Source organism: Thalia democratica, chromosome 4 (assembly GCF_965202585.1).
Source record: "Thalia democratica chromosome 4, ktThaDemo2.hap1.1, whole genome shotgun sequence".
In the NCBI taxonomy this organism is placed as follows: domain Eukaryota; kingdom Metazoa; phylum Chordata; class Thaliacea; order Salpida; family Salpidae; genus Thalia; species Thalia democratica.
This window is the reverse complement of record NC_139168.1, coordinates 35,685,444-35,710,461: the sequence shown is the minus strand read 5'-3', so window position 1 is coordinate 35,710,461 and position 25,018 is coordinate 35,685,444. Positions and strand designations below refer to the sequence as shown.

The 25,018-nt window shown below is 28.6% G+C and overlaps 2 protein-coding genes across 2 annotated transcripts; both read left to right on the top strand.

Moving 5' to 3' along the window:
* Positions 1-9,204: 9,204 nt before the first annotated feature.
* Positions 9,205-10,742, top strand: LOC145834632 (uncharacterized). The gene has a single exon (XM_082942111.1). The coding sequence runs from the start codon at positions 9,205-9,207 to the stop codon at positions 10,261-10,263; it is 1,059 nt and encodes a 352-aa protein (XP_082798237.1). The 3' UTR covers positions 10,264-10,742.
* Positions 10,743-11,672: 930 nt separating this feature from the next.
* Positions 11,673-12,770, top strand: LOC145834634 (bifunctional peptidase and (3S)-lysyl hydroxylase JMJD7-like). The gene has a single exon (XM_082942114.1). The coding sequence runs from the start codon at positions 11,673-11,675 to the stop codon at positions 12,591-12,593; it is 921 nt and encodes a 306-aa protein (XP_082798240.1). The 3' UTR covers positions 12,594-12,770.
* The last annotated feature ends 12,248 nt before the right edge of the window (positions 12,771-25,018 follow it).

Here is a 25,018-nt window from a genome sequence, read left to right as displayed (position 1 = left end):
ATTTAATTTTCTCATTACTCTTACAAAATTCATCAATACTTTTTGGAATATGTTCTTTTATTCTTGTGCCAAATTGTCTTGGGGTCATCCCGACATAACTAGCTTCACAGAAGCAGTTAAACTGGTAAACTACCATACTTTGTTTAAATTCTGCTATCGGATCTTTTCCTCCAGGTCTGAACATTGGTTTCGATATAAAAATAACAATCGGCTTGGCCGAATGATACGTCCTACTTACTAATTTACAAATCTCTCTTTCTAACACTCCTGAGTTCTTATTGACATAAGGCAATACTAAAGGAATCAAGCATTTCTCCGGCCCTACTGGCTTTATTTTGTTCAAACTATTAAGATGTAAATTTATAGTTTTATTAATAAGTTCTTGTGGATAACCATTTTTATTTAATATCAATTTTATCTGTTTTATTTCATCATCAATTAATTCTCTTGAACAGATCTTATGTGCTCGATGGCAAAGCGTTCTTATTAAATTTGTTTTTCTCTTCATGCTACAGAAAGAATGGAAGTTTAAGTAGTTACCAGTGAAAGTTTTCTTTCTAAAAACGGTTGTCAAAAATTGATTCTTGTGTCGTTTCACCAAAACATCAAGAAAAGCTAATTCATCATTGTTTTCCTTTTCTGAAGTAAATCTTATTGAAGAATTTGTTTTGTTCAACACATTAAAAAGTTCATCTATCTCTTTCTCATCTTTTCCTAGTACAAAACAATCGTCGACATATCTATAATAAGTTACTTTGTATTTAGAGACCACCTTTCTTTCTATAAAGCCAATAAATATATTTGACAAAGTTGGCCCTAACGGGGAGCCCATGGCTATTCCATCATGTTGGGAATACATTTGTGAATTAAATGTAAATTGTACACCACTAGTGGATAACTTTAAAAGTTCACGAAAATTGTTTTTTTTATTCTGGGTGTCTCAAGTCTATACAAAGTGTCAACACAAATATCCAATACTTCATCTAGCGGTACATTTGTGAATAAGCTTTTGACATCAAAGGATGCCATGAAAGTGTTATTTGAATTAATCTTTTTTTTATTTGATCAGCAAAAGAAAATGAGTCTTTTAGCATATAAGAAGAGAAATGTTCCAATACCGGATAAAGCTGGTCATTAAGAAATCTTGCTAACTTATGTTGAGCAGAGTTCACCATGGATAGGATTGGTCTTAAAGGAGCATCTTTCTTATGTATCTTTGGTAAGCCATACAATCTTGGAGTAATGGAACCAACAGGTTTGATCGAATTATAGATGTCTTCATTAATTTCTTTGGTAAAAAGTAGATTTTTAAGAATTTTAACAATTTCATTCTTAACTTTGTTAATATTATCAAACTTATTTGCTGGACCGAGAAATGTAAATTTGGTTGTGTCCTCAATAATCGTTGAGGACACGTTGATTGCATTTCCACTATATAAGTTAGATTTAAAACTTTATTTTTATTGCTTAGTATACAACTGATGAAAGAAGCATGAAATATATTTTGTTCTAAATATTGAGTCTTATTTTTACTGTTTGAAAGAATTAATAAAATCTAACAAAAATTTTAAAAAACTTAAAACATGAACTTATCAATGTAAAAAAAAGTTAGATTTTTACCTATCGACAAAAACGTGTCAAAATTTCTCTAATGACTCTTTTGCACTCGTCTTGTTAGATTAGTTAGGGTCAGTGTTTGATTGTTCGCTTTATTTTAGAAGTTGGAGGTTAAGAGGTATATCACATAATTTTTGAGAGTCAGCGTTATCCGTATAGAACTTAAAAAATGTGAAAAAAACAGAGCTTCATTTATAAAGTAAGTATTATAATTATGAGAAATTAAACAAACTTTGTATGAATTACTTTTAAATAGAAAAGAAGTGAACTAAAAGAATGATAACAGTTTTTGGACCTTATAAATGGTATATCCAAACTAAACAAAATAATGACTGTTTTGTCGCCCCTTTAAGCTGTTAGGTGGCAACAACTAGTATGGCAGCAAAAAGTTTAGATAGTTAATCAGCTAGTCAAAGGGGGCAATTGTTTATTTTAACTTCTTTTAGAGCGGCGATATGATAATGAAAAAAAGATTTAGAAATCATGTTATAAATTTATTTTCGTTCACTTATATATGACCTTCATATGTTTGTTAAGTATAATGTCTTCTCTTTTTATGATTAAAGACTACGACTGTAATGTAGATTATTCTTTTGTACTTACGATTGTGATTTTAATGGTTTATATAAACTTACAATGACCAAATGTACTTTACGAAACAAATGGTTACCTAAGAAAAAAAATAGGATTACATAAAGTGTTAATAAAACAAAAGTAGTACATTCTTGATTTTTCATAAAGGGGTTTTTGGCTACGCAAAAAATCTTTAAAGAAATTACGAAGTCGAGTATTTTACTTACAAGTAAATAGATGTCATATTAATAGTAACATTATAGTAAAACTATTAGATTGACAGTTTTTTTATAATTTCAATAAAAATATTTGTAAACAGTGTAAATAATAAGTAGAAAAAATAATTTGATACGGTAACCTTAAAAGAAGTAAAATATTTCAAGCGAAGGACGTTATTTTGTGCACACACATATGCTATGAATCTTCAAGCAGCTTAATCAAAATCTAATTTTGTTGTAAGTTAAGCTATAGGTGTACAAATCTTTGAATTAATTATGCAAGCTAAATTTGTAACAAAATGTCCTTTGTTACTTTTGATCTCTTACCAACCTTATATGAGGCCGAGTCTAATTGTTTTTCGCAGAAAACGGTTCATTTTAAACTTAAAATAAATACTCAGACCAGAACTATTTAAATATGAAGTTACAAAGAAACATGAAACCTTGTCATGACGTTTTCACAATTCAGTTATTAGCATTTTTTTAAACTTTAATAGTTTTTTTGGGGTTAAATATATGTTCAGCAATATATACATAAGTCTTTGTAAATTTATTAGTACAAAATAAATATTACAATGTTTTAAAAGATTTTAAAGTGTTTTATCTACCTTTCTTACCAAACGCACAGTAGAAAACTAGTTATAAAAAAGTTCTTTTAAATATAAAACAACAAAACTTTTTAAACTAAAAAGTGATTAATAGCAGTAAACCAAGTAAATAGCAATAGAAGACATCTTTAAAACACATTTTTTTAAGTTTAAAATGTAAGTAAATAATAGAATTTTGCAAACAATTTTTTTAATGTTTACATAATTCCGATTTATAAAAATAAGTTAAACAGCTTAAGCCTAAATATGTAATCTAGGTTAATACAATGGCTAATATTGAAATCTAACTAACTTATAATTATTAGTCTAATCAACGCTATAATCAAACTATCCACTGTATAAGATCTTTTCTCAGTAATTGTAACAGTTTTTGTTTAACTGTTAGTTTTTTCTATTCGGAATTTAGTTAACACATGGATATTTTAAATTTTTTAAGTGAACCAGAATTATGTAGACAAAAAAATGATTTTAAATTTTTTTTTTTGTTAAATTATTATTGTTCTTTAGACGAAAAAAAGCGCATAAAATATTTGTTCTTAGGACCTGGTGCATGAAAAAACCTTTCGGTTACCCAAGGTTTTCGCTTGTATTATACTGAGTTTGAGTTTTTTGCGCTGAATACTATTTCACTCTTATTACTCTCTATTTATATTTTACTTTTAGGGCTGTTTATCACCTACCCTTGATCTGAACGAATTAGTCTTTTTAAATTAAATAATATCAGTAGTATGCAAGGAATCGTAATTTGAAAAATGCTAAATTATGAGTGTAAAATAGTTTGGTTTTATTCCTAATTATCAAAAAATAAAAATAGTTTTTCTTGAACTCAACTGTGTCTAATACTGGTTAAACTTTAAAAATTAAAAATTTTTTTTTTAGTTTTCTAATTTATTTTAAATTACCAACCTGATTGGTAGTTTAAACAAAATAAAAAATTTTAAGAAAATAAAAGTATAGTATTTACATTGTAAACCTGAAAAAACATTGTATTACTTAAAAAATAATAATTAAAAACGTCAAAAAAAAACATAAAAGAGCGAGGTCCATAAATGTTTATCATTTTTCATATAATCAAAAATTTTAAAATGGTTATTTAAAAGTGTTTTTATATATATTAAAATTATCTAAAGATTAAACTTTTTATTTAGTCACAAAATAGCTTTAAGTTAAATTAATGTTAAAAATACAATTTTGTTGTTTCTTATTTCCTTAACAAAGAAGATCTAGACTGCACCGCACGATTATCAACAAAATCCACGTGAGATTCTGCGACCTTGTTCAGTCTTTATAAGTGCTTATCAGGCAGATTTCGGTTTTAGAAAAACTGTTATGTTTTTTTCTCATCCATTCTATTTATGCAAGTATTTGTTTTAGAAAAGACGTTAAACAGCACCCATGTTGTATGAATCGATAACCGAAAGGTTTTTTCGTACACCAGATTCTTTGACCAAACTTTTTAAGCAATATTTTTATCGTTCACGTGAAAAACAGTAATAGCTATTAACTAATATTTAAATTCCCTTATATCTCTAACCATTTTTATTTAACGCTTTAAATCTATAAAGTTATTTTAAAACTTCTCACATTACCTAAATAACATACAAATATTACTTTTTATTAATTTGTTGCAATTTTAAACTTAAAATAAGCAAAAATCAAGTTTAAGTCAGTCAAATTTGTTCAGTACTACTTCAACCAGCAGCATAAGACAAACAGTATTGAAATATTGCGATTAAACATCTCAACTAATATATTGCTGAAGGTAAACAAAATAACTAACAGATAATTTTAATTATTTTAAGGGTACTTTTTATTGTTGTTATACGTTTATTAATGCTTATAAGTGGCACGGATGCAAAGGTTTTTCTGAAACTCTGGATATGGTAGAATGTAATGTATGTTTGAAAGTCAGTCTGTGATAAAAAAAAGCCGAGTCAGCTTTTTTTTTAAAGCTTTTACTTAATTCTTATTTTATTTATAACCTTACCCTAACCCCCCTTACTCAAAAATTTATTTTTGTTAATAAAAATTAAAAAAATGTGAAAAAAGGCTTTTTTTTCTGCTGACTCGGCAATTTTTGAGCTCAGACTGACCTTTAAGTATAGTAGCCGAACATGATAGCTAAAACTAGTATAATCTTTAGGTTATAATCAATATTTATTTCGGCCATCATCAAAAAATTGAAATGTTCGCGCAATCAACAATAAACAATGATTGAATGAACTTCACTTGACGACCAACAACAACGGCATCCGAGACAGACCTACTTTATGTTGTATAAAGCCATAAAAGTACAGCGCCAAAACACTTTATAAAATATAATTTTTCCATAAATTGATTGTAAAATATACAGAAATTCTTATAATTCTGATATAGTCAATAATAATATAGCATCAAAATCATGGAAAATGTTAGATTTTGATTTTTTTGTCTAATAATGGTGTCCTATCATAAAACATCTTCTCTAATCATTGTCAACTAGTCTTTAAGTTTTTACAGTTCAATATTTTCTTATTACATTTAAATTGTATTTAAAATCTTGTAGTTTTAAGAAAAAAATTTTTTTCTATAATACTACCTTTTTGGAGGTTATGTCACTAAGATTTTTTTTCTTAAAATTTTTTTCAAAAAATCAAATTGTTCAAAAATTTAAAACTGTTAAAGATATACTTCCTAATAATACATAGAAGAAAAAATGCAAAGTAAAAAAAATTAACTGGCTTTCATCACTACCTGTAACAAAAAAGTAGAACTAAAGAGATGTATAACAGAAATATATTGATAAAATGATGAATTCCCCAGAAAACGTTTATCGTTGCAAGGGGTAGAGTTTGAGACTGATGTTTTTTTACCATAAAAAAAAAAAAAAAAAAATAAGTTCATAAACATACATATAGAATTACTACTTGAGTCCATTTATTAAAAAAATATAGACTTCAGAAAAATATGGCCTTCACAAAAATCAAACGTAAAAACACCTCTATAAAAAAATATCTAAACTTAAGTATTTAAATTCAATGTTATTTCTGAAATTAAAGACAAACTAGCTCTACAGGATAGTAAATACTCATAGGGCCATAGACGACTATTTTTCTTTACTAAAGTTAACATTTGTTTATATGGGCAGATATAATAAGAACATATGTGGGCATATATGGTTTAAGATATGGACAGGGTTGCCACATACTCAGGATAGTTATAGTATTTTTGAAATCTCAGGATATTAAAAAAAAATTGATAGAGATTTAATTGATGTACTGCAAAGTTTTGTATTAATGTGATTAATTTTGTTGAAAAACTTAATTTTATTAAATTTCAAAACTAATTTTTTTTTAAGACTTGTAAAAACTCAGGACAGTTTAAGGTCACTCAGAACAGGTTTTTTGACTCAAAGAGTGGCAACTCTGTATGAAGTACAAACCAATTGTTTTAATATAATATTAATAAAAAGGTATAAAACTGTAAATTACTTTTTCAGTCATAATTTAAAAGAATCATGTACTTAAACTGCAATATTTTCATTGTAATTTTTTGAAACTTTAAAATTGAACCAAAATTCTATTTTCTTTTTAAAATTTTTGACTAGCAGTTTTAGTGTTCCTTTTAATATTAAAAAAATATGCCTGAACAAAAATATGTCTATTTTTTTGTTAAGTATTAAAAAAATAACTTTCTCTATATGTTAGTTTAAGTTATTAAAATATTGCTCCAAAATTGTAAGTGTTATATTTTTAATGAAATAGTGTTTTTTTGCCTTTATATTTCTGAGAAGAATAAGAAACTCACAAATTTTAATTACTTTTATCTCAAAAGTGAAAAAAGAAACAAAGATAAAGTATTTATGAAAAAAAACAGAGTTTCCAAAAAACCTGAACTAACCTAGAATTTGACAGTTTAGGCTAAAAAACCCTGGAATTTAAGTAATTTTTAAAAACAAAACCTACAATAACCTGGAATTTTGAATAACAATTACTACAAAAACTAGAATTTTTAACAATTTTAACATTTTAAGTAGTAAAATTTCTTTTTGACACAAAAAATCTATGCTATACATTAAAATTTTTTGTCATCATCAAAATTTCATTTATTAAAAAAACACAGATTAAGTAGGTTTACAGTATCTTTTAAATGTTTTTATACTATTTGACACAGTTTCTTTCCTAAACTTAACTTAATCTAAACATAGACCCAAAAATGTGTACATTTGAAAACCTGGAGAAAATTTGCCTAAAACAATTTGCAACCCTGAAAAAATAAGATTAAAAACAGTCTTTTACCATCCTCTCTTACGGCTTAAATATACCATTAATATTACACTTAATCAAGGACCTAATTAAATTTTATAATCTGAAAATTGGTTAGTTTTGTCACTAACTTTGAAATATATTAACTAACATTGCCAAACACTCCAGATATCTCTGGATATTTCAGGGTTGCCACACACTCAGGGAATTTTGATTCTGTTTTTTTAACTCAGGGAAAAATCAGTTTTGGTTTTTTCAAAAAATTTCAGGGAAACTTTAAGATTTTTGAAAAAAACTCAGGGAAATTTTTTTCTAGATATAGATTGAGAGTTAGTTAATCCAGTTTCAATATTTTGTTCAAAAAAGTTAATTTTCTTCATTTTTAAGTGCTTATTTTAAAATTTTTTAGTCTTGCGACAAGTTATTAAAAACATGGTAATTTTTTAATAATTTTTTTTCAAGGATTTGAAAAAAACTCAAGGAAACTCAAGGAAGTATAAGGTTACCCAGGGAAGAATTTTTGACTCAAAGAATGGCAGCCCTGATATTTTGAAGTTCTTAATAATCTCATGATATTATAATTGTTAAAACTCAGGCTGACTTAGGATAGTTTGGTTTTTTCATAAAAATCAAGATAGTTTTTTGATTTAAAAAAAAATTTAGGATAGACCTGTTTGTGACAATTTCAATATTTTGTTATTTTATACAACTAATTTCGTTTAAAAACTTAATTTTGATTGAATTTGAAATGCTTATTTAGATTTTTTGTCCATGCGGCTAGCTTTAACTAGTGTAAGAAATAAGATAGTTTTTGTACCATAGGAAAAACCTTTTTTTTAAGAACTTTAAGAAATTAAGGTTGACTCCTGATAGCTTAAAGGTCACTCATATCAATTTTTGGTCGTTCAGGATAGTTTTTTTTGACTCAAAGAATGGCAACCCTGTTACAAACAAAAAAAGTTGCATAACTAAAATTATGTACACTGAAAATTATAGAAACTTTAAAGAACATACAAGGTTGTAAGTTACTCAAGTACATCAAAGTTATTTAAAAAGGTATCTTTTAACTAAATGGCTTAAGATCTATTCCTATTTTAGTTTTTGAAGAAAGAACTAGCATTTTTCTTTTTGATAATTAAAAAAGTTTTGCTTAAATTTTAAAGATTTTTCATTGCAAAGTTAAGGATAATTTTTGTCAAAATTATTTTCAATATAATTTTTCTAGTAGCTAAAATATGTACACAAAACAAAAACTTTGTACTTTGAACTTTCAGTTTTTTGTTTGTATAAGAAATAAACCAATGGTTATAGAATAACTTTAAAATAAAAACATGTAACTAGAAAAAAAAGTATATTTGCCTTCAAGTAACTTAAAAATGTTAAAGCTAATAAATATTTACTGTATTTTTACAGCTTTTATAGTTATTTAATAAATAAGTTAGTGTTGTAATAAGTTTTTTTGTATATTAAAATATAAACATTTTTAAATGTAATTAAAGTCTTCATGACCAACTGTAGTTTTGAGAGCTTAAACTTGAAAAAATCATTTAAAAACTAAATTGTCATGTAATAGCTGAAATTTTTACCTACAATTAAAGTAAGAAAACATTTGTAAGTTTTAATTATAAAAAGGATAAATTTTAATTGCTCTTAAAAATTATTTTTACTTGAAAAATATGGGCTGTATTAGGCCCTCTGGTTTTAGCTAACCTAGCCCTGCCTTGAATTGTTGTGCTATAAAAACAAGGTTTGGTTTTTTCTTTTATGTTTTTTTGATTAATTATATGTAATAAAAATTATTTATATAACTAGTTAAATTAAATTAAGTTAGTAGTTTTCTTGTGTCAAAATTTACAATAAGGTAAAATGTTAGAAACCATTTAAGTTTGTTAAAATACCATAAAATTTTTGCAAACAGTACTTAAATTTAACTTGCTTTCAAAAATGTCTGAAGTGGATTGTAAATTACCAGTGAAAGTTGAAACAGCTGCTGCTGAAACAAAAAAGGAAGTTGAAAAGGAAGACAGCGCTGATGTAAAATCATTGATGGAAAAGTACACATTGCTAATGAAGGATGGGCACACTTCATATTACAAAGAAGACTACAACACAGCCACTGACAAATACAGTGAAGCTGCAGCCCTGAAAGAAGAAATTTGCTGCCTTGACAACAAGCAGGACCAAGCTGAAGTTTTGTTCCACTACGGATCTTCTTATCTTGCTCTTGCCAGGCTAAACTCCAGTGTTTTTGGCTCAGGCAAGCTGGGAAACAGTGCCTCTGCTGTTGATGCCAATTTGAAGTTAGCAAAAGGAGAAGAGTCTGTTGAACCAGAAGATGATGATGAAGAAGAGGAAGCTGAAGAGGAAGAAGACTACAATGAAGCTGCTTACGATATACTTTCTCTGGCAGAGCTGGCTTACCGCAAGCGTGAAAAGTCAAACGAAAACCAGATCATGGTTGCAAAGTGCTGCTGTGCCCTTGGAGATTGGGGATTGGAAAATGAAAATTATCAAGTTGCCATTGAAAAGAGCCAGGCCAGTCTTGATATTTACAATGAGGTTTTGGAGGACAAGAACGATCGTCGCATTGCCAGTGCCTACTATTGCATTGCTGTGGGGCAGGCTGAACTCAAACTTTATGATGAGTCAAAGAAATCCTTTGAAAAAGCTGTCAAAGTTCTTGCAGCCAAAATAAAGGAGCTCGAGAGCCAAGGTAAGAAAGAAGATGCACTTGTTCTTGGTGATATTATTGCTGATGTAAAAGTAAAATTAGAAGATCTCGAAACAACTAAGGATCCAATGAATGAAAAAATTTTGGAAGAAATAAAAGCTTCTTGTATGCAGAAAATGGGAGATAAGTTCAATGTTCCAGAAATTGAAAACCACAGTAATTCCACAGAAGTAAACCAAATCTCAGTCAAAAGACCACATCCAGCAGCCTGCACTGAACCAGAAAAATCACGGAGGGTTAATTTGGCCACACAGAAAGATGAGAAAAATTGATTGCCTCACAAAAACTATAACATTGACTGATTTTTTACTTTAACTTTTGTACTAAGTTGAATTGTGAAGTATTTGTTGACACAGTATGTATATGTTGTTGAGTATTTATATAATTAACATGTAGGGATTTGAAATGTTTTTGATTTTATTTAATGTATATTAAAATAATTATTGTTTACTAATGAACTATATGTTTTCAATACTTTGAAGATAATTGAAAATAACAGTTATGTTATAATAAATGATACAATCGTGTTAATTAGAAATAAAACTGTGTTTGATTTTTTGTATAAACTAGTTCAATTTTAAACTAAATTGTATTTATTTTAATTTTCAAGTTGTAAGTTTATTATGCTTTCTATGTTTAGATTCCATAAAACTTTTAGTGTCAAATAAACACTTTTTTCATGTACATGCTCTCAAAATAATTTATAAAATGTAAAAATTATAAAGAAAGAAAAAAAGTTAGAGATAATAAAACTACCATGATGAAAATTAATTTCAAATAAAAATTGTTTGGTGAAAATATTTGGTTTGAAATTTGATCACCAGTTTTATTTTGTGCGAATTTTAAGAATAATTAATTGTGGCTGCATATTTAATTTACAATGTATCAGGGTTGCCACTTTACCTGGAAACCTGGAAAAACCTGAAATTTGACAATTTAGGCAAAAAATACCTGGAAAAACCTGGAATTTGACAAATTTTGAAAAAAAGCTGGAATTTTAACAATTTCCACTCCTTCAGTAGTAAATATTAATTTGACTCAAAAAATCTATAATATAAATAAAAAAAATTTTTCATTATTAAAATTTATTTTTAGTAAAAAACGTATTTTAAGTAGCTTACCAGTATGTTTTCAATTTTTTTTTGTTATTTAACACAGTTTCTTACCTTAAACTTAACTTAAAACTAAAAATAGACCGAAAAATGTGTTCTGTTAAAAACCTGGAAGAAATTAGAAAACCTGGAAAAAATTTTGAAAAAACGAGTGGCAACCCTGAATGTATTGAATTAAAGAACCTATGATATAAAACCTTCCTTAAAAAAAAATTTGCTACAAATAAATTGTTGTGTTTGTAGTAGAGGGGTTAAACTTTTCAGTTCTTTTACAGTAGTCTTGTTAGTATTCTCAAAGCTTTTGAAAGATGTAAAATAATGACTACTAACTAAATGTGAAAGAAAAAAGTTTTTAAGTAGATTAACGATGTCAATAGTAATGCCTCGAGTTTTTTTATGGGTAAATTACAAGTCTTAGGTTTACTGGATATTGGTTAAAATTATCAGCCATTTACAATTACAAAATTTTTTTTTATGAATACTGCTAAAAAAATATCGAACTTCATAAATCTATAAAAAAAACTCCAGATACTTATTAAAAGGTAGGTTTAAAACTTTTTGAAACGCAAATGGAAAGTTCAGAACTTCTGTCTGCCGTGAAAAGCTTCACGGAAACGGCTCGCGATCTCTACCTGCCCTCGACCGTGCAGCGGCTCGACCACACCCCGACCCCCCTGCAGTTCTACAGAGATTTCGTTTCCAAAAATATCCCGTGCATTTTCACCGACCTGATCGGCCACTGGAAGGCGCTCGAGAAGTGGAACAACGACTATTTGGTGGATAAGATGGGCGATCGAGAAATTTCCGTCGCTGTCACTTCGAACGGACTGGCCGATTCGGTGGTGGACGGACTGTTCATGTTGCCCGAGGAGAGGAAGATGACCATGAAGGATTTCGTGGAAAAGCTCCAAGTCGACCAGAAGGACTCTGTTTATTACCTTCAGAAGCAGAACTCCTGCCTTGTCGAGGAGTTCTCGCCGCTGCTCGAGGACGTGGACCCGCACATCGGGCTGTTCACAGACGCGCTCGGGTCCAAACCGGACGCCATAAACTTTTGGATGGGCAGCGAGAGCTCCGTCACCTCGCTGCACAAGGACCACTACGAGAACGCGTACGCGGTCGTCCGCGGCAGCAAAACCTTCACTCTGCTGCCACCGACCGACCGGTTTTATTTGAAGTACGAAAGCTTCCGCGTCGCCGAGCAAAAGTACACGAACGGCGGCTGGGAAGTTGTGAAGACTGAGAACCGCGTTCCCTGGATCGCCCTCGACCCCTTGAAACCCGATTTGGGGAAATACCCGTTGTACCGGCACGCCAGACCGCTGGAGGTGACGGTGAGAGCGGGCGAGGTGCTGTACCTGCCCTCGATGTGGTTCCACCACGTGCGGCAGTCTGACATGACGGTGGCCGTCAACTACTGGTACGATATGCAGTTCGACAACCGCTACTCCGCCTACCAGCTGTGCGACAAAATCGCCTCCCTCATCTGACAACAGTTTCGCGTTTTCTGCTATTATTTATTATAACTGCATTTATTTAATTTGTCAATGCAAATCGTTTGTGCTATATTGTTTTCAGATTCGCTTACTTTTATGATTTAAATGCACAGTTTTTTTCTGTGAAAACTTCTTTTTAATATTTTTCAAACTTTATGTTACTAACATCGTCTTCTTACTATTATATCTTCACCAACAAAGCTTTCATATTCAAGCTCTTCTAAGTGTCAAAATATACTCTAATAATTAAACTGATTTTCAACTGAGAAAATCAATTACAGTCACCTCTCTCGAATCTACCCACAGTGTGTCCACATCAAAAATGCGTAACTAAACAAGGGGTAGCAAATAACCTTCTTTTGTTTTTCTTAAAATTCATTTAATAAAGTTCAGTGCAATTTTTGTTTACAAGTTTTTCTATATGTGAAAAAGTTTGTTTAACAAAATTTGTTAAGGTGTAATTTATGTATATACTAAAATAGATCTTTCTCTAATACCATGCAAGACAAATTTAATCTTAAGTGGGCAGGAATAAGTTAGCTAAAATTAAACTATTCTTAAGTTGAAATGAAACTTAAAACTAAAAATATTGTGGAAAATTGAACATTAGTAACTTGTTTGATTTAAAGTTATATAAGGGGGTTAAGACACCTAGTTACACACTAATAAAAGTTCTTTTGAGTTAATTTTTTAGATGATAATTTATACATAGTGCAAGAGCATTTGATAACATCTTTTTTGTGAGCACTTCATTGTTAGTTAGACTAAAGTGTTTTTTTAATAAAAACTTTTGTTGATTATTAAAATTTATAGTACACTGAGGCACAACCAAGTGTTTATCGGTCAAGGAACTTAATCTTACAAAGTCAAATATATATAGAGGTGAGTAAGCCATTAGAATTTCATGTAAAAATATCAAGTATGTTGTTAATTAAATAACATACAATAAACTTAATTTGCACTATTAATTTTTGTTGTGTTTTTGGGAACTCTAAATGCGTAACTTAAAGAGAGTGCGTAAGAAAACGGGTGCGTACATTCGTGATAGGTGACTGTATACATCATTTACAGTTTTAAATCTCATCCTTGTTTTAAGTATTAATTTCGCGAAAACTAATACAATTAATATAGTTGAAAAACTCTTTTCAATCCTTAAGAATCACCGAAAGTAAATTAGTTTTACAAATGCCCAAATATTGTCTTTTGTAGGTTCAAAAGAAACTAAGTATTTACCATAGTTAGGGTGAAACTTTTTCACGTTGTTACACTGCAATCGTCAGAAGTTACACATTTAATTTTATTTAAGTGAAAAATATAAAGCTGACATTAAAGAAATTAATGCGACTTTTATTACTAATTTTGTAAAAATAAATAGGAGACACTATGATTAGAAAGCTTCTTACAAATTAATAAAAAAATATATACTTGACTATTTTTTACGCAGGATTATGTCAATATAAAAAGCACTACTTAACTAGTTTATTATTATTATTATTAATAAAATATCATACTTAGCAGTGTTCGTTTTTATATTAATAAAAATTTTACTTTAATAGGGATGCCGCACGCTGCGGTTTGTTTGACACTTTTTATAAACTTCTGACTAAATTAAATTGTTAAAATATTTAAAAAAAGATAGATTTTTCTTAGAATTTAAATGATATTGAGTTTAGTAAAATTGAGTTTAGTAAAATTTGAATTTTCAGGACTTGTTGAATTTTTTTAGACAAATACTCCTCAATTAACACTCTAGTTACATCAATTTATTTTAACATTTGTTACATATATTTTTACAAAAATAGTTGAATTACATATAAAATACTAAAATTATATCTTATGGTGGTGTCATTGCTTTAAAGCTTGTAATATAAAATTAAACCATTACTGGTTTCATCTTTCTGTTTTTAGTTTTATTGAACTCTACTTGCTTCGTTTTGTTAATATTACAAAGTTGTTTTATAGTACCTTATTTTGCTGTTAGGATTGTTGTTAGTTAAAAAACTAGTTTGTTTGTTAAAGATATATTTTGAAATTATTCAAAAACTCAAAAAAACAACATTAATAGTCTAAATTAGATTTCGGCAGTTATTAAAAGAAAAAGAAATCCTTCGCGGGAAGCAGTATAAAACTATAAGTATTATGCATATGTTAGAGCTGTGGAATACAAATCATAAAAAGGGTAGTAATTTAACCATAAACTAAAAAGCGTTCATTTTTTCTAAAGTTTAATTGACAAACAAATTTCCGCTAAAGGATCTCACCAGTGCTTGAATTAAACTAAAAATTTACTTTTTAAATATAATAAATTATATTTCGATAAGAAAAATTTGGTTCATTTAACCACTGATGATTAATTTTCAATGGGAATCATACTATATCAAATAAAAAAAAGCCGTATTAGAAAATTTCAAATAATATATTGTTTATTAAACAAGAAAAAAGAGCGCTAAAATATTTGGTACTAAGACCTGGTGCACGAAAAAACTTTTTGGTTATCGAGTCGTACACTACTTGGATACTTTTTAAGGTCTTGTCCAGGACAAGACCTTAACTATTTTTTGCAGATTTAAGCTTTAATTTTGGCGTAAACTAAAAACTAATTCTGGTATTTTTAAAACAGAAAGTTAACAAAAATTTGCTGAATTGAAACGTAACTTTTTAAATACTTGAAATAAAACAAAATCAGTTTTGAAGACAAGAAACCCAGTTGTACTCAACAGTGTATATCACTTAATTTAAATTTCTAATTAGTATATAAGTCAATTACTGCTTGCCAAGCCCGCTGTACTTATCTGTTGATTAAAAAAAAATTTTTGACTAAAAGCCACATCTGTTGGGCTGCAATAAAGTTTGAATATAGGTTTTGTTGCTGTTTGTTTATCAAAAAACTGAATATAACATTTATGTACTTTAAATTTTAAAAATAGCTTTTTAATCATTCAAAAGTAATCTATTGACAAAAAACAGTTACAAATGTTAAGAAACACTTTAGCCAAAAGAGTTGCAACCCTATTGTTGAATCGAGTAAAGAAAACATTATAAGAAAGAACTGTTATACTCACTATAGTATTGATTTTGTGATGAATATTTATACTGGATATTGTTTTTAAGTTGTACTGATTTACTAAGAAGGACATGGTGTATTATTTTATGCACCAAACCAGTTGAACACAATTGTATAAATTTTATAAATTGATTTAGCTAAAAAAATAAACAGCAGAAGGCGTCAGTTTCATGTTCCAAAAATACTTGAAAATAACTTTTTTCTCTTCAGTTACTAACAACAGCAGCTGATGAAGATATTTTTCTAGTATATAAATAAAGTAGTAGTATACCTAACAAATATATACATATGATGTAAGATGTAACGTTATAAGGCGTTAAATCCTGGAGATCCTGATAAGCTAAGCTTATCGGAATGTATATCACAGATGTTCTTGTGCTAAAACTTTATTTCAACTAACGGCGTTTCACTGCTCTCAAATAAATTTAAGAACAGATCTACGGAGTCTATAAAATGTTAACACACATTAGAAAAAAAGCAGAAAAAAGCATGTATAATTATGTATAGTGTTTATCTAGGTAGTAACTATAAATGGACTTTATGGTTTAAAAACAAAGTTTGGGATAAAAGCATAAAATTATAAAATTGTCTACAAAAAAAAAAAATCAAATTTAATAAAAGTAGGCACTAACCTCAAAAAGCTCTAAGAATAGACAGGTTTTAAAAATGAAAATTAAATTGAGTTGTGCAGAAATGTTACGTCATAATAATTTTAACAAATTGTTCAATAATTTATACAGCTTAAAAACAGCTTAAATAATACAGCTTAAAAAATACCATTAAAAGGTAATTGTTTAATTAAAAATGTATTTTATAAAGTTAAAGTTGAAAGTAAGGGCCCAGATAAAATTTATATCGGAAGTACAGCAGGTAGTTTCAAGGATAGATATGCTAATCATAAACATACTTTTAAAAATATAAATAAAAAACAAAGCACGCGTTTATCGGATTATGTCTGGAGCTTTTTTCACAGGTACGGTAAAAGGCCAAACATGGAGTGGAGTATTGTTTCAAAGATAAAACATGCATCCAACGGAATAAGTAGAATTTGCCCAACTTGCAATACAGAAAGAGCAGTAACTGCAGCAGAAGATAAAGACCTACTTCTGAATAAGCGGCAAGATTTATCGAATATCTGTCCCCATAACCGACGATTCTACTTTAAATAACTCTGTCTATTTATGTACTAATTTATTTCACAAAACTTACATATACTTGTAAGTTTAATACATATGATGTATATAGTTACTATTAAAATGGTTTAACTATATTACAACAATATACTTAGAAAAATACACAAAAGGAAATTATCACAATGATATTTTTTTGAATTTATTATTTATCTGCTAAAAAACGAAAACAAATTACTTTTATTAGTTTTTTATGATAAATTTTTTGTTAATTTTATGTTAATTTGTTTTTTTAAAGTTTTGCATTAAAATGGCATTAATACTTAAAATATTTTTTTAACTCTGAAAATACCGGCTTGCTTTTGATAGCTATTCCACTTAGTACATTTATCTTGAAAATAAGCTAAAGTTTTTTCAACAAGTCTTTGTTAGTTCTGTGATCAGTTAGTTTTTTTTCACTCATTAACCGTAAAACTTGAGCTTTTAAGGTCACACTTGCGTACTTCTTGGCGACTGGGTTACGTTTGAAAATGATCAGCTCAGTGTACAGCAGATTAGTCGCTTACTATCAAAACATTCTCTTATTAGGATCGTGTTCATCAGTGTACTTTAAACTAAAAAAGTATTATTTGCACCTCAAGTTAGTCGTAACTTAGAGAGCCGATAGTTGTAGGAACACGCAAAAACTTTAAACTATTTTTGTTTGGACCCTACGGCAATTTCTAGGCTTAAAGTTGATTAATGGTAATCCCATTTTATATGCAGCCCTTTTATAAACTAAAACTAGGAGTTAAAACAGTTTGATAAAGTTAATCTTCTTATCAATAAACTTTTATATTTTGTTGATATTGCTTTACTAAAATGTTTTCTTTTTTTATTACACGTTTTACATAATTTTTAATCAGAAAAAATCCAGCAATTTCTACTAAAACTCTGTACTTTTCATGTGCATTATCAAATAACAGCAGTGTAGTCAACTATACTTAATGATTTTTTATTTGATGTTAGCTAACAGTATATTATTTGTATTTAACAAAGATTAAGTTAAAACTGCTACAAAAATACCGACACTAAAAAAGCATAAAAAAGGTTAACACTGTTAAAAAAACTGTATTCCTAGTACTGAGGTAGTCCTTGCACAAAATTTCATGGTTTCCATATATAATATTGCGTATCATGACTGTTAGGTGTTAGAATTGTTCTTTTTCGAAGAACAAAAAGCTAAAAACTACTTAATAGTATTTACTTTGAACTTAATTTATTTTACAGCTTTAGTACTTAGAATAAAAAGTATTTGATGAAAAATTAAAAAACATACAAATTTAATGAAATTCTTAAGTCTTTCACATTACGAGTAGGATTCTTCAACAAGTATGTTAGCGTGTAATTTTTGTAGTGTATTGATTCTCCAATGAGTGTATTATTCCACTTTGTCTTGCTTCAAATAGCTGTTACCAGCACTGCTGTTTGTTTTTCCAAAGCTCCACACATCAAAAACTTTCAATCTACTTCTCATTTTGGTTTCATTTCAACTAGTGCCGAAAACCCTTTTCGGGAAGATAGGTAGCTATCAGCGGCGACGCGTGGTATTTTTGTTATGGGGTACCAGATTTTAGTATAAAAATCCCCTAACTTAAAACTTTGATCTTAAGCAGTTAAACGGTTTATTTTAAGTACTTCAATTAAATTAATGACATTATGTAAAAAAGTTCGAAGTTACCGTTTTAACAAATACTTGTTTATTTAAAAACATAACCCTTTTTTAACAACTATGCATATTTAAATAAATTAAATTTCCGTTAAAGTTTTCTGTACTTCCATAAATATAAACTTACTAATTAAAAACTAATACTCCACTAACTAGTAAAAAAAAACAATTTTTACTTTAAAGAAATATTCTAGTGGAAGTAATTTTAAGATTATTAATATCTAATATAGAAAAGTAATTACGTAAAACAAGTCAAATTTTTTTCAGATAAATAAAGAAAAAGTAAAATTATTCACACTTAGCATAACATTTTTTTTTTACAAACTACAAAAAAATATATAAACAAATATTTAACTAAAAGAAAAAAATCAAATTTTCTTTAAAATACAAACAAAAATAAAGTACAAAGTTTATTCAGACTTTGCTTTCAATAGGCAGAATTGAAATAATAAAATTTAGTTTTATCTAAATTTTTATATACTATAACAGGGGTCAGCAGGCATTTGATGGTTGCGAGCAAAATTTCAAAAATAAAAATCTTTTGTAAAAATATAATTACAATGTGATATTTTTTGTCCTTTATTACAACTTTCTATATATATAATTTAAGTTTCAACAACATTTGGTTTAGCAGGTCAGATTTACATTCTCGCGGGCTGCACAATTACCTTTCGCGAGCGGCATTTTGTCTATAAGGACTATAAAGTGTGAGAGTTTTAAAATTCAAAAAAAAAAGTTGTTTAACTAATAAAAATAATTGTTAAAATAAATTCATTTATCTACTAATACTTTATTTATGACGAAACCAGTGAACACTATTTAAATTTTATCTAATTGTAACTCTCCGAGTAAAAAGCCTCTTTGAGTTTCGTTTGAAGCTAATATTGAAACAACTATTAAGTAAGATGCTGCCTTTTCCAAAGAGAATGAAATTTTTACAAGACAACGAAAACCAGCAAGGTGAAAGAAAAATAAACAGTTTTCCAGAAATTTCAGCTCAACCTATAAACGATCGAAATGATGACGTGCAGCTAGATTTAAAGCACCTGGCGCCGATCTCTCTCGAGGTCGAGCTTTACAAATGGCCGGAACCAAACAGACTTCCCATTTACAAGAAAGTCAACGAAAACTTTAGAGGCGAAATAACGAAAGTGAAGAAGAGGGTTTTCAGCAATTATTACAAGCTCAACCAAAACGGCCATTTTGTGTGGACGAACCAGCTCGTTATAAACGGCGAAATCGATTTGAATTTTCAACGGACAGACGACGTTTTTAAGTTGAATAATTTTAAAGCCAGTGTTTGCGATTTGGAAAACCCGGAAAACAGTTTTTATTTGCAGAGAGTTGAAAATATTGGGTTGGGGCTGTTCGCAAAACACGACATTCCACGAGGTTTGTTAATAAAATATTTGTCAGCTGGCAAAACTGATTTGTAAGACATTGAATGTGAATCTGCCTGAACGACTAGTTTGGTTTAATATATTTAGGTAATAAAATTTCGATCACATAGATCAGAGATCGGCAGAGTTTTATGAGGAACGGGCAAGATTTTGTTTAAAAAATAGTTACAATAGATACACTTTTATATACTTAAATTTTAAAACTTATAAACTTCTCAAACTTTACAATTCAATGCTAGTCTTATAAGTCTAGCAATAAAGAATGTTAAACAATGAAAACTGATAAATTAAATAAAAGTTTAATTGTGCACCTTTTTTAAAAGCTTTTTGTCAAAATGCTGAAAAAGTCTGAAAAAAAAACATTAAAACGTTCATAGTAAAAGTTGAAGTCGATTATATGTTTTTATAAGTACTAAAACTAGCTTTATACTTTGATAAGAAGTAGGAAACAAACTAAACACAATGAAACAATCACTCTCTTTTAAATCACTAGAGTATTTTAAATTTTCATAAGTAAAATCCATCAGAAATATTGAAAAAAACAAGTTTTAAAACTTTTTGTATATTTTAACACATTGGAAGAGATGATTTAATTTTTTATAAAACTTAATTAAAATAAGATTACTTTAACTTATTTATTTTTTAACCATAAAAAACAGTCCCAACGTTTAATTAGAAAATCGTAGTTGATTTAAGAGTTTAGAAAAGTAGTAAAAAGTTGGTAAATAGTCTTAGAAGAAAAAGTTGATATATCCAACCACTCTGAAGAATATTGATTAAGCTGTAATTTTCTATATAATATTTGCTATAATTCCATAGTAAGTAATAAACTTATGAAATAAAATTTGTTTTTCCTTAATAGTTTATATTTGCATTGGCAATTATTAGCGATCTGCCAGATTAGATCAGATATTGCATTATTTTACTACTATCCGGATCTGGCTGGATGCTAATTTTTAAAATAGGTCTTGATCCGGTTCCGGCCGGAACCTAATTTAAAAATGGATCCGGATCCGTGTATCACTAATTTGGGCATATATTACCCAAAAATAGATCGGGATCCAATTATTTAAAACACGTAATACTTTTTTGTTCATAAGAAAATATTTATATAAAGAAATAACCACATAAAATTCATAGCAAAAAGTTCTTTAAAAAGATACAAGTAAGCTATCGAGTGTAAAAAAAGTTACAGTATAAAAACTTTTGAAAATTGTAATTGATGTGTATTGTCGATTTACGATCTCGTTGCTATCAAACAAAATGTTTGATGAAAAAATAAGAGTAAAACTTTTTAATTGCTCTCTTTTGGCATACTAAATCTTAACTGTATAAATAAAAGCACATTGATTGATTTGTTTATATCTTTATGTTTCTATCCTTACTTGAAAAACCGATATATTTTTTTAGTCTTTAAAACTTGAAAATTTTTATTTTATTTCTGAATGAATCAGGTTTAGTACATTTTTTCAATGTTTTATAGTAAGGGTAGGCAACTTTCCTAGTCGGTGGACCCGACATGGCAGCGTTTTGTATAAAACAGGCGAGATTTATTCTACATGGACTTTTGCGGCACGCTTTACTTATTAAGTAAGTTAAATTCGTAGAAAGCTCTACTTAAAGGATTCAAAAGAAAACTAAGTTTAATTTTACACTTTAATTTTATTAGAAAACACACCTTTTAAAGAATTAGGTATTGTTTAAAATAAATAATTTTACAAAACAATATAGAAAAAACTATTAAGCTTATAGAACAATTAATTACAACAAAAAATTTAGTCATGTTCATTTATTTATTCATAACTTATAATTAATTAACTTTTATTGATTTGAAAAACAAATCCGGATCCGGCATTATCCGGCCATTTTTCACTAATACCTGGATCCAGCCGGATCTCAATTTTAAAAATAGATCCGGACTCGACTTCGGCCAGATCCTAGTTTTATGGTACCGGTAGATCACTATAAATTATAAAAAAAAATAAAAAAGGGAAAGCAAGCTGTTTACAAGCTTCTAAGCTAAGCCTTTTAAGAAACACATAACTTAGTCATAACGAAGGTAAACTATAGCATTGAACCAAAAGAACTCATCCCCATTTTGAAAAACAATTCAAACAGGCGAGTGCGTCGGAGAGTACACCGGTGAGCTGATATCATCCAACGAAGAAGACTTGAGAAATGAGATGTACGGCCGGAGGAAGTTGTCGAGTTACATTTATAACACTTGCGCTGAAAATTTGGTGATTGACGCCGGCGCAATGGGTAACCACACCAGGTAAGTTTTATGATTTTATTTTTAATCGGCGTTTACCTTGTGGCTGGGAACTTTATCTAGACTCAAAACGATTTTTTTGGCAAAAAGGGCAAAGGGAATTTTAAACAAACTGTGTATATTTATGGTGTGTTAATACTTAACAACGCTAACATTTTCTGTTAGCTGAATAAGAAACATACAAAGTACTATAATGAAAAATAGTAAGTTAAGAAAAAAACTTGCAGGTTTTTTTTGAAATACCTAAACATACATACAGTGCATAAAGGAAAACTAAGTTTTCTAGGTTCATCAACTACTTTTGGTGTTTTTTAATATTTTTTAAAGCTAAACATCTACATAATTTTTACTTTAACTACTAAACTAACTAAACAGTCTGCAAAAAAGAATGTTTGATAATATTTTACAAAAAAAAGCATACAATAATAATCACTTTTTGTTCTCAAGGTTCATCAACCATTCTTGCGAGCCGAACATTTTAGCTGCGAACACTGTGGTCAGAGGAGTGCCCAGAGTGCTGATGGTGGCTACGGAGCCGATTGAGAGGGGAGAGCAGCTGTATTTGAACTACACACGAGTAAGATTTTTAATCAAATTTTATTTGTGCATTGTTTTTTGTTACAGTATTTTGTATTCAAGTTTCAGTTGTGTTTGAACAACACAGATGTAAGTATTAGTCTTGATAAAATATTACATTTGCCTTTTTTCGTTGTATATCTTTGTCTTTTTATTGTAAGCTCTCAGTGACTGTCTTTATGTTTTTTGTTGAACGAAACTTTTTAATACAGAGATAAAAATTTTTAGTCAAAACTTAACATTTTTTGTTTAAACTGAACATTCTCTTTTTATAATCTATGTTATGTTCTTTGAGTAATCTTCTTGTTGTTATTTAACTGTGTGACTTTAACTTAAAAAATTGAAACTTTAACAAATATAGTAAACTTATATACAAACAAAAAATTGCATATTTTAAATTTAATTCACAGAAACATAAAAATCTGTTTCACAAAGCTCAACTGCAATAAAAACAAATCGTATTTCGTACAAAACACCTTAAACTCTTACCACAGAGCTACTTCGGAGGATTGAGATGCATGTGCAACACGAGTTCGTGCTTCATGCCGAGCATAGACGAGAGAAACGAGACCGACCCGAACAACTCGTGGCTAGAAGAGTACAACAGGCGACAAGCAATAGTGGTGGATAGAAGCCAGGCTGTGGTAGAAGACAATATAGACAATTTCCAAGGTGAAAATCATACTTAAAACTCTATAAAATGGTCTTAATGTTGATAACAGTGCCTGAGTCTGATACCAAAGCGAAAATTTGTATTACTTATAAACTTTTTTTTTTGCCATTTCAAGGACAAGCGCATCTTAGAAACCTCCAGAACAACAGAAAGACTATATTTGCAGCCAATTTTTTCAGGACGCCAAAAAACGAACTTCTCAGGAGGCAGCTGACTTATTCCTACAAGCGCAAGCTGGGAGGAGGGAATGAATTGTTGGAAATGTTTGATGCGTGCCGAAATTTGAACGAGTCGCAGAGTACGGACATTGAAGATTGGGAGGAGGATGAGTGAAATCAGATAATAAAGCATAAGTGCAACAATGAAAGCTTGAATTTTTTGTTAGTAAATGTTTTAAAAATTACAACATAGGTCCTTGAAAGTTAAAACGGCGGATGTTTGGAAATGTGTATTGTTTTAATTATAAGGTAGTAATAAAAAAAGTTGACCTTATTGTTACACTTAATTGCTTAAAAAAAGACGACTGTTTTTACCTTATGTTTTTATTCTTACTTCTATTATGAATGGAAACAAAATCTAATTACTATTTTTCTTAAAAACTTGAATTAGGTGATGTAGTTTAGAAAAAGATAATAAAAATTTTTCTAAAGTAATTAAAAATAGTCTTTAATATGTTTATAGCAACCATCTTCATTAACTTATAAATCAAAATACTCAACTTATTTTTTTTCAAATATGTTTATTTATACAATTTCACAGACTCGTCTTTTACAACAGTGGATTTTAATAATCAAACATTTATCTAACTTAAAAAAAAAAAAACTTAAGTTCAAATTTATCAAAAAGTTGGTCTTTTTGAAACCAATAATTTATTTAATCTTAGTTTTATATATATATATAACTACTTAAACAAAAAAAACCAACTGTTAGAAAATAAGAGTCGTATAGAATATTTTTAAATAAAGACTAATTTGCTTCAAAACTTGATTAATTATAAATTGTTGGTACAATTACAAACTTTGATTTGTTAACATTTTAAGTAAATAATAAATTGCTTATACTAAAACTTTTAAGTTTACTGAGATATAAATTAATCTTTTTGTACAGTGAGGTAAACATTATATTAACAGTATGCACTGTATCATTTATACTACTTTTTATGAAAACTTGTTTATTCTTGAGCCATTTTCATATATAGTCTTAGCTTGGTGATTTATTAAAAAAACTAGTATTTTTTTTAGTAAAAAATCATTTATAATAGTTTTTGGCACCAAAGAGCACTAACCTATCTGAGCTCATTCTATTCTTATAGAGGTTATGCACTGAAAAAAAACCCAAATTCATTGAAGCAGGGACGCGATGCTTTCTGCATTCTGGGATAAGCAATTTTTCAAATAATCAACATACATAGTTAAAAGAAACAATATTAGCAGGAAAATCAAAAAGGATAAAACTGATACGTTCTATGCTTTTTTAGGAGAAACCCCTGTTCAAGTGTTTCTCCTCATGCGTCGCCCCTGGTAGTTAGAATCATAACTATTTAATTAACTGGTTTAGTTGCAAGAGATCTGCTCTAAAAATGTATATTACCTAAGA

What these genes read in the sequence shown, in the direction of transcription:
- LOC145834632 (XM_082942111.1), top strand. Translation starts at nt 9,205, where the DNA reads ATGTCTGAAGTGGATTGTAAATTACCAGTGAAAGTTGAAACAGCTGCT.
- LOC145834634 (XM_082942114.1), top strand. Translation starts at nt 11,673, where the DNA reads ATGGAAAGTTCAGAACTTCTGTCTGCCGTGAAAAGCTTCACGGAAACG.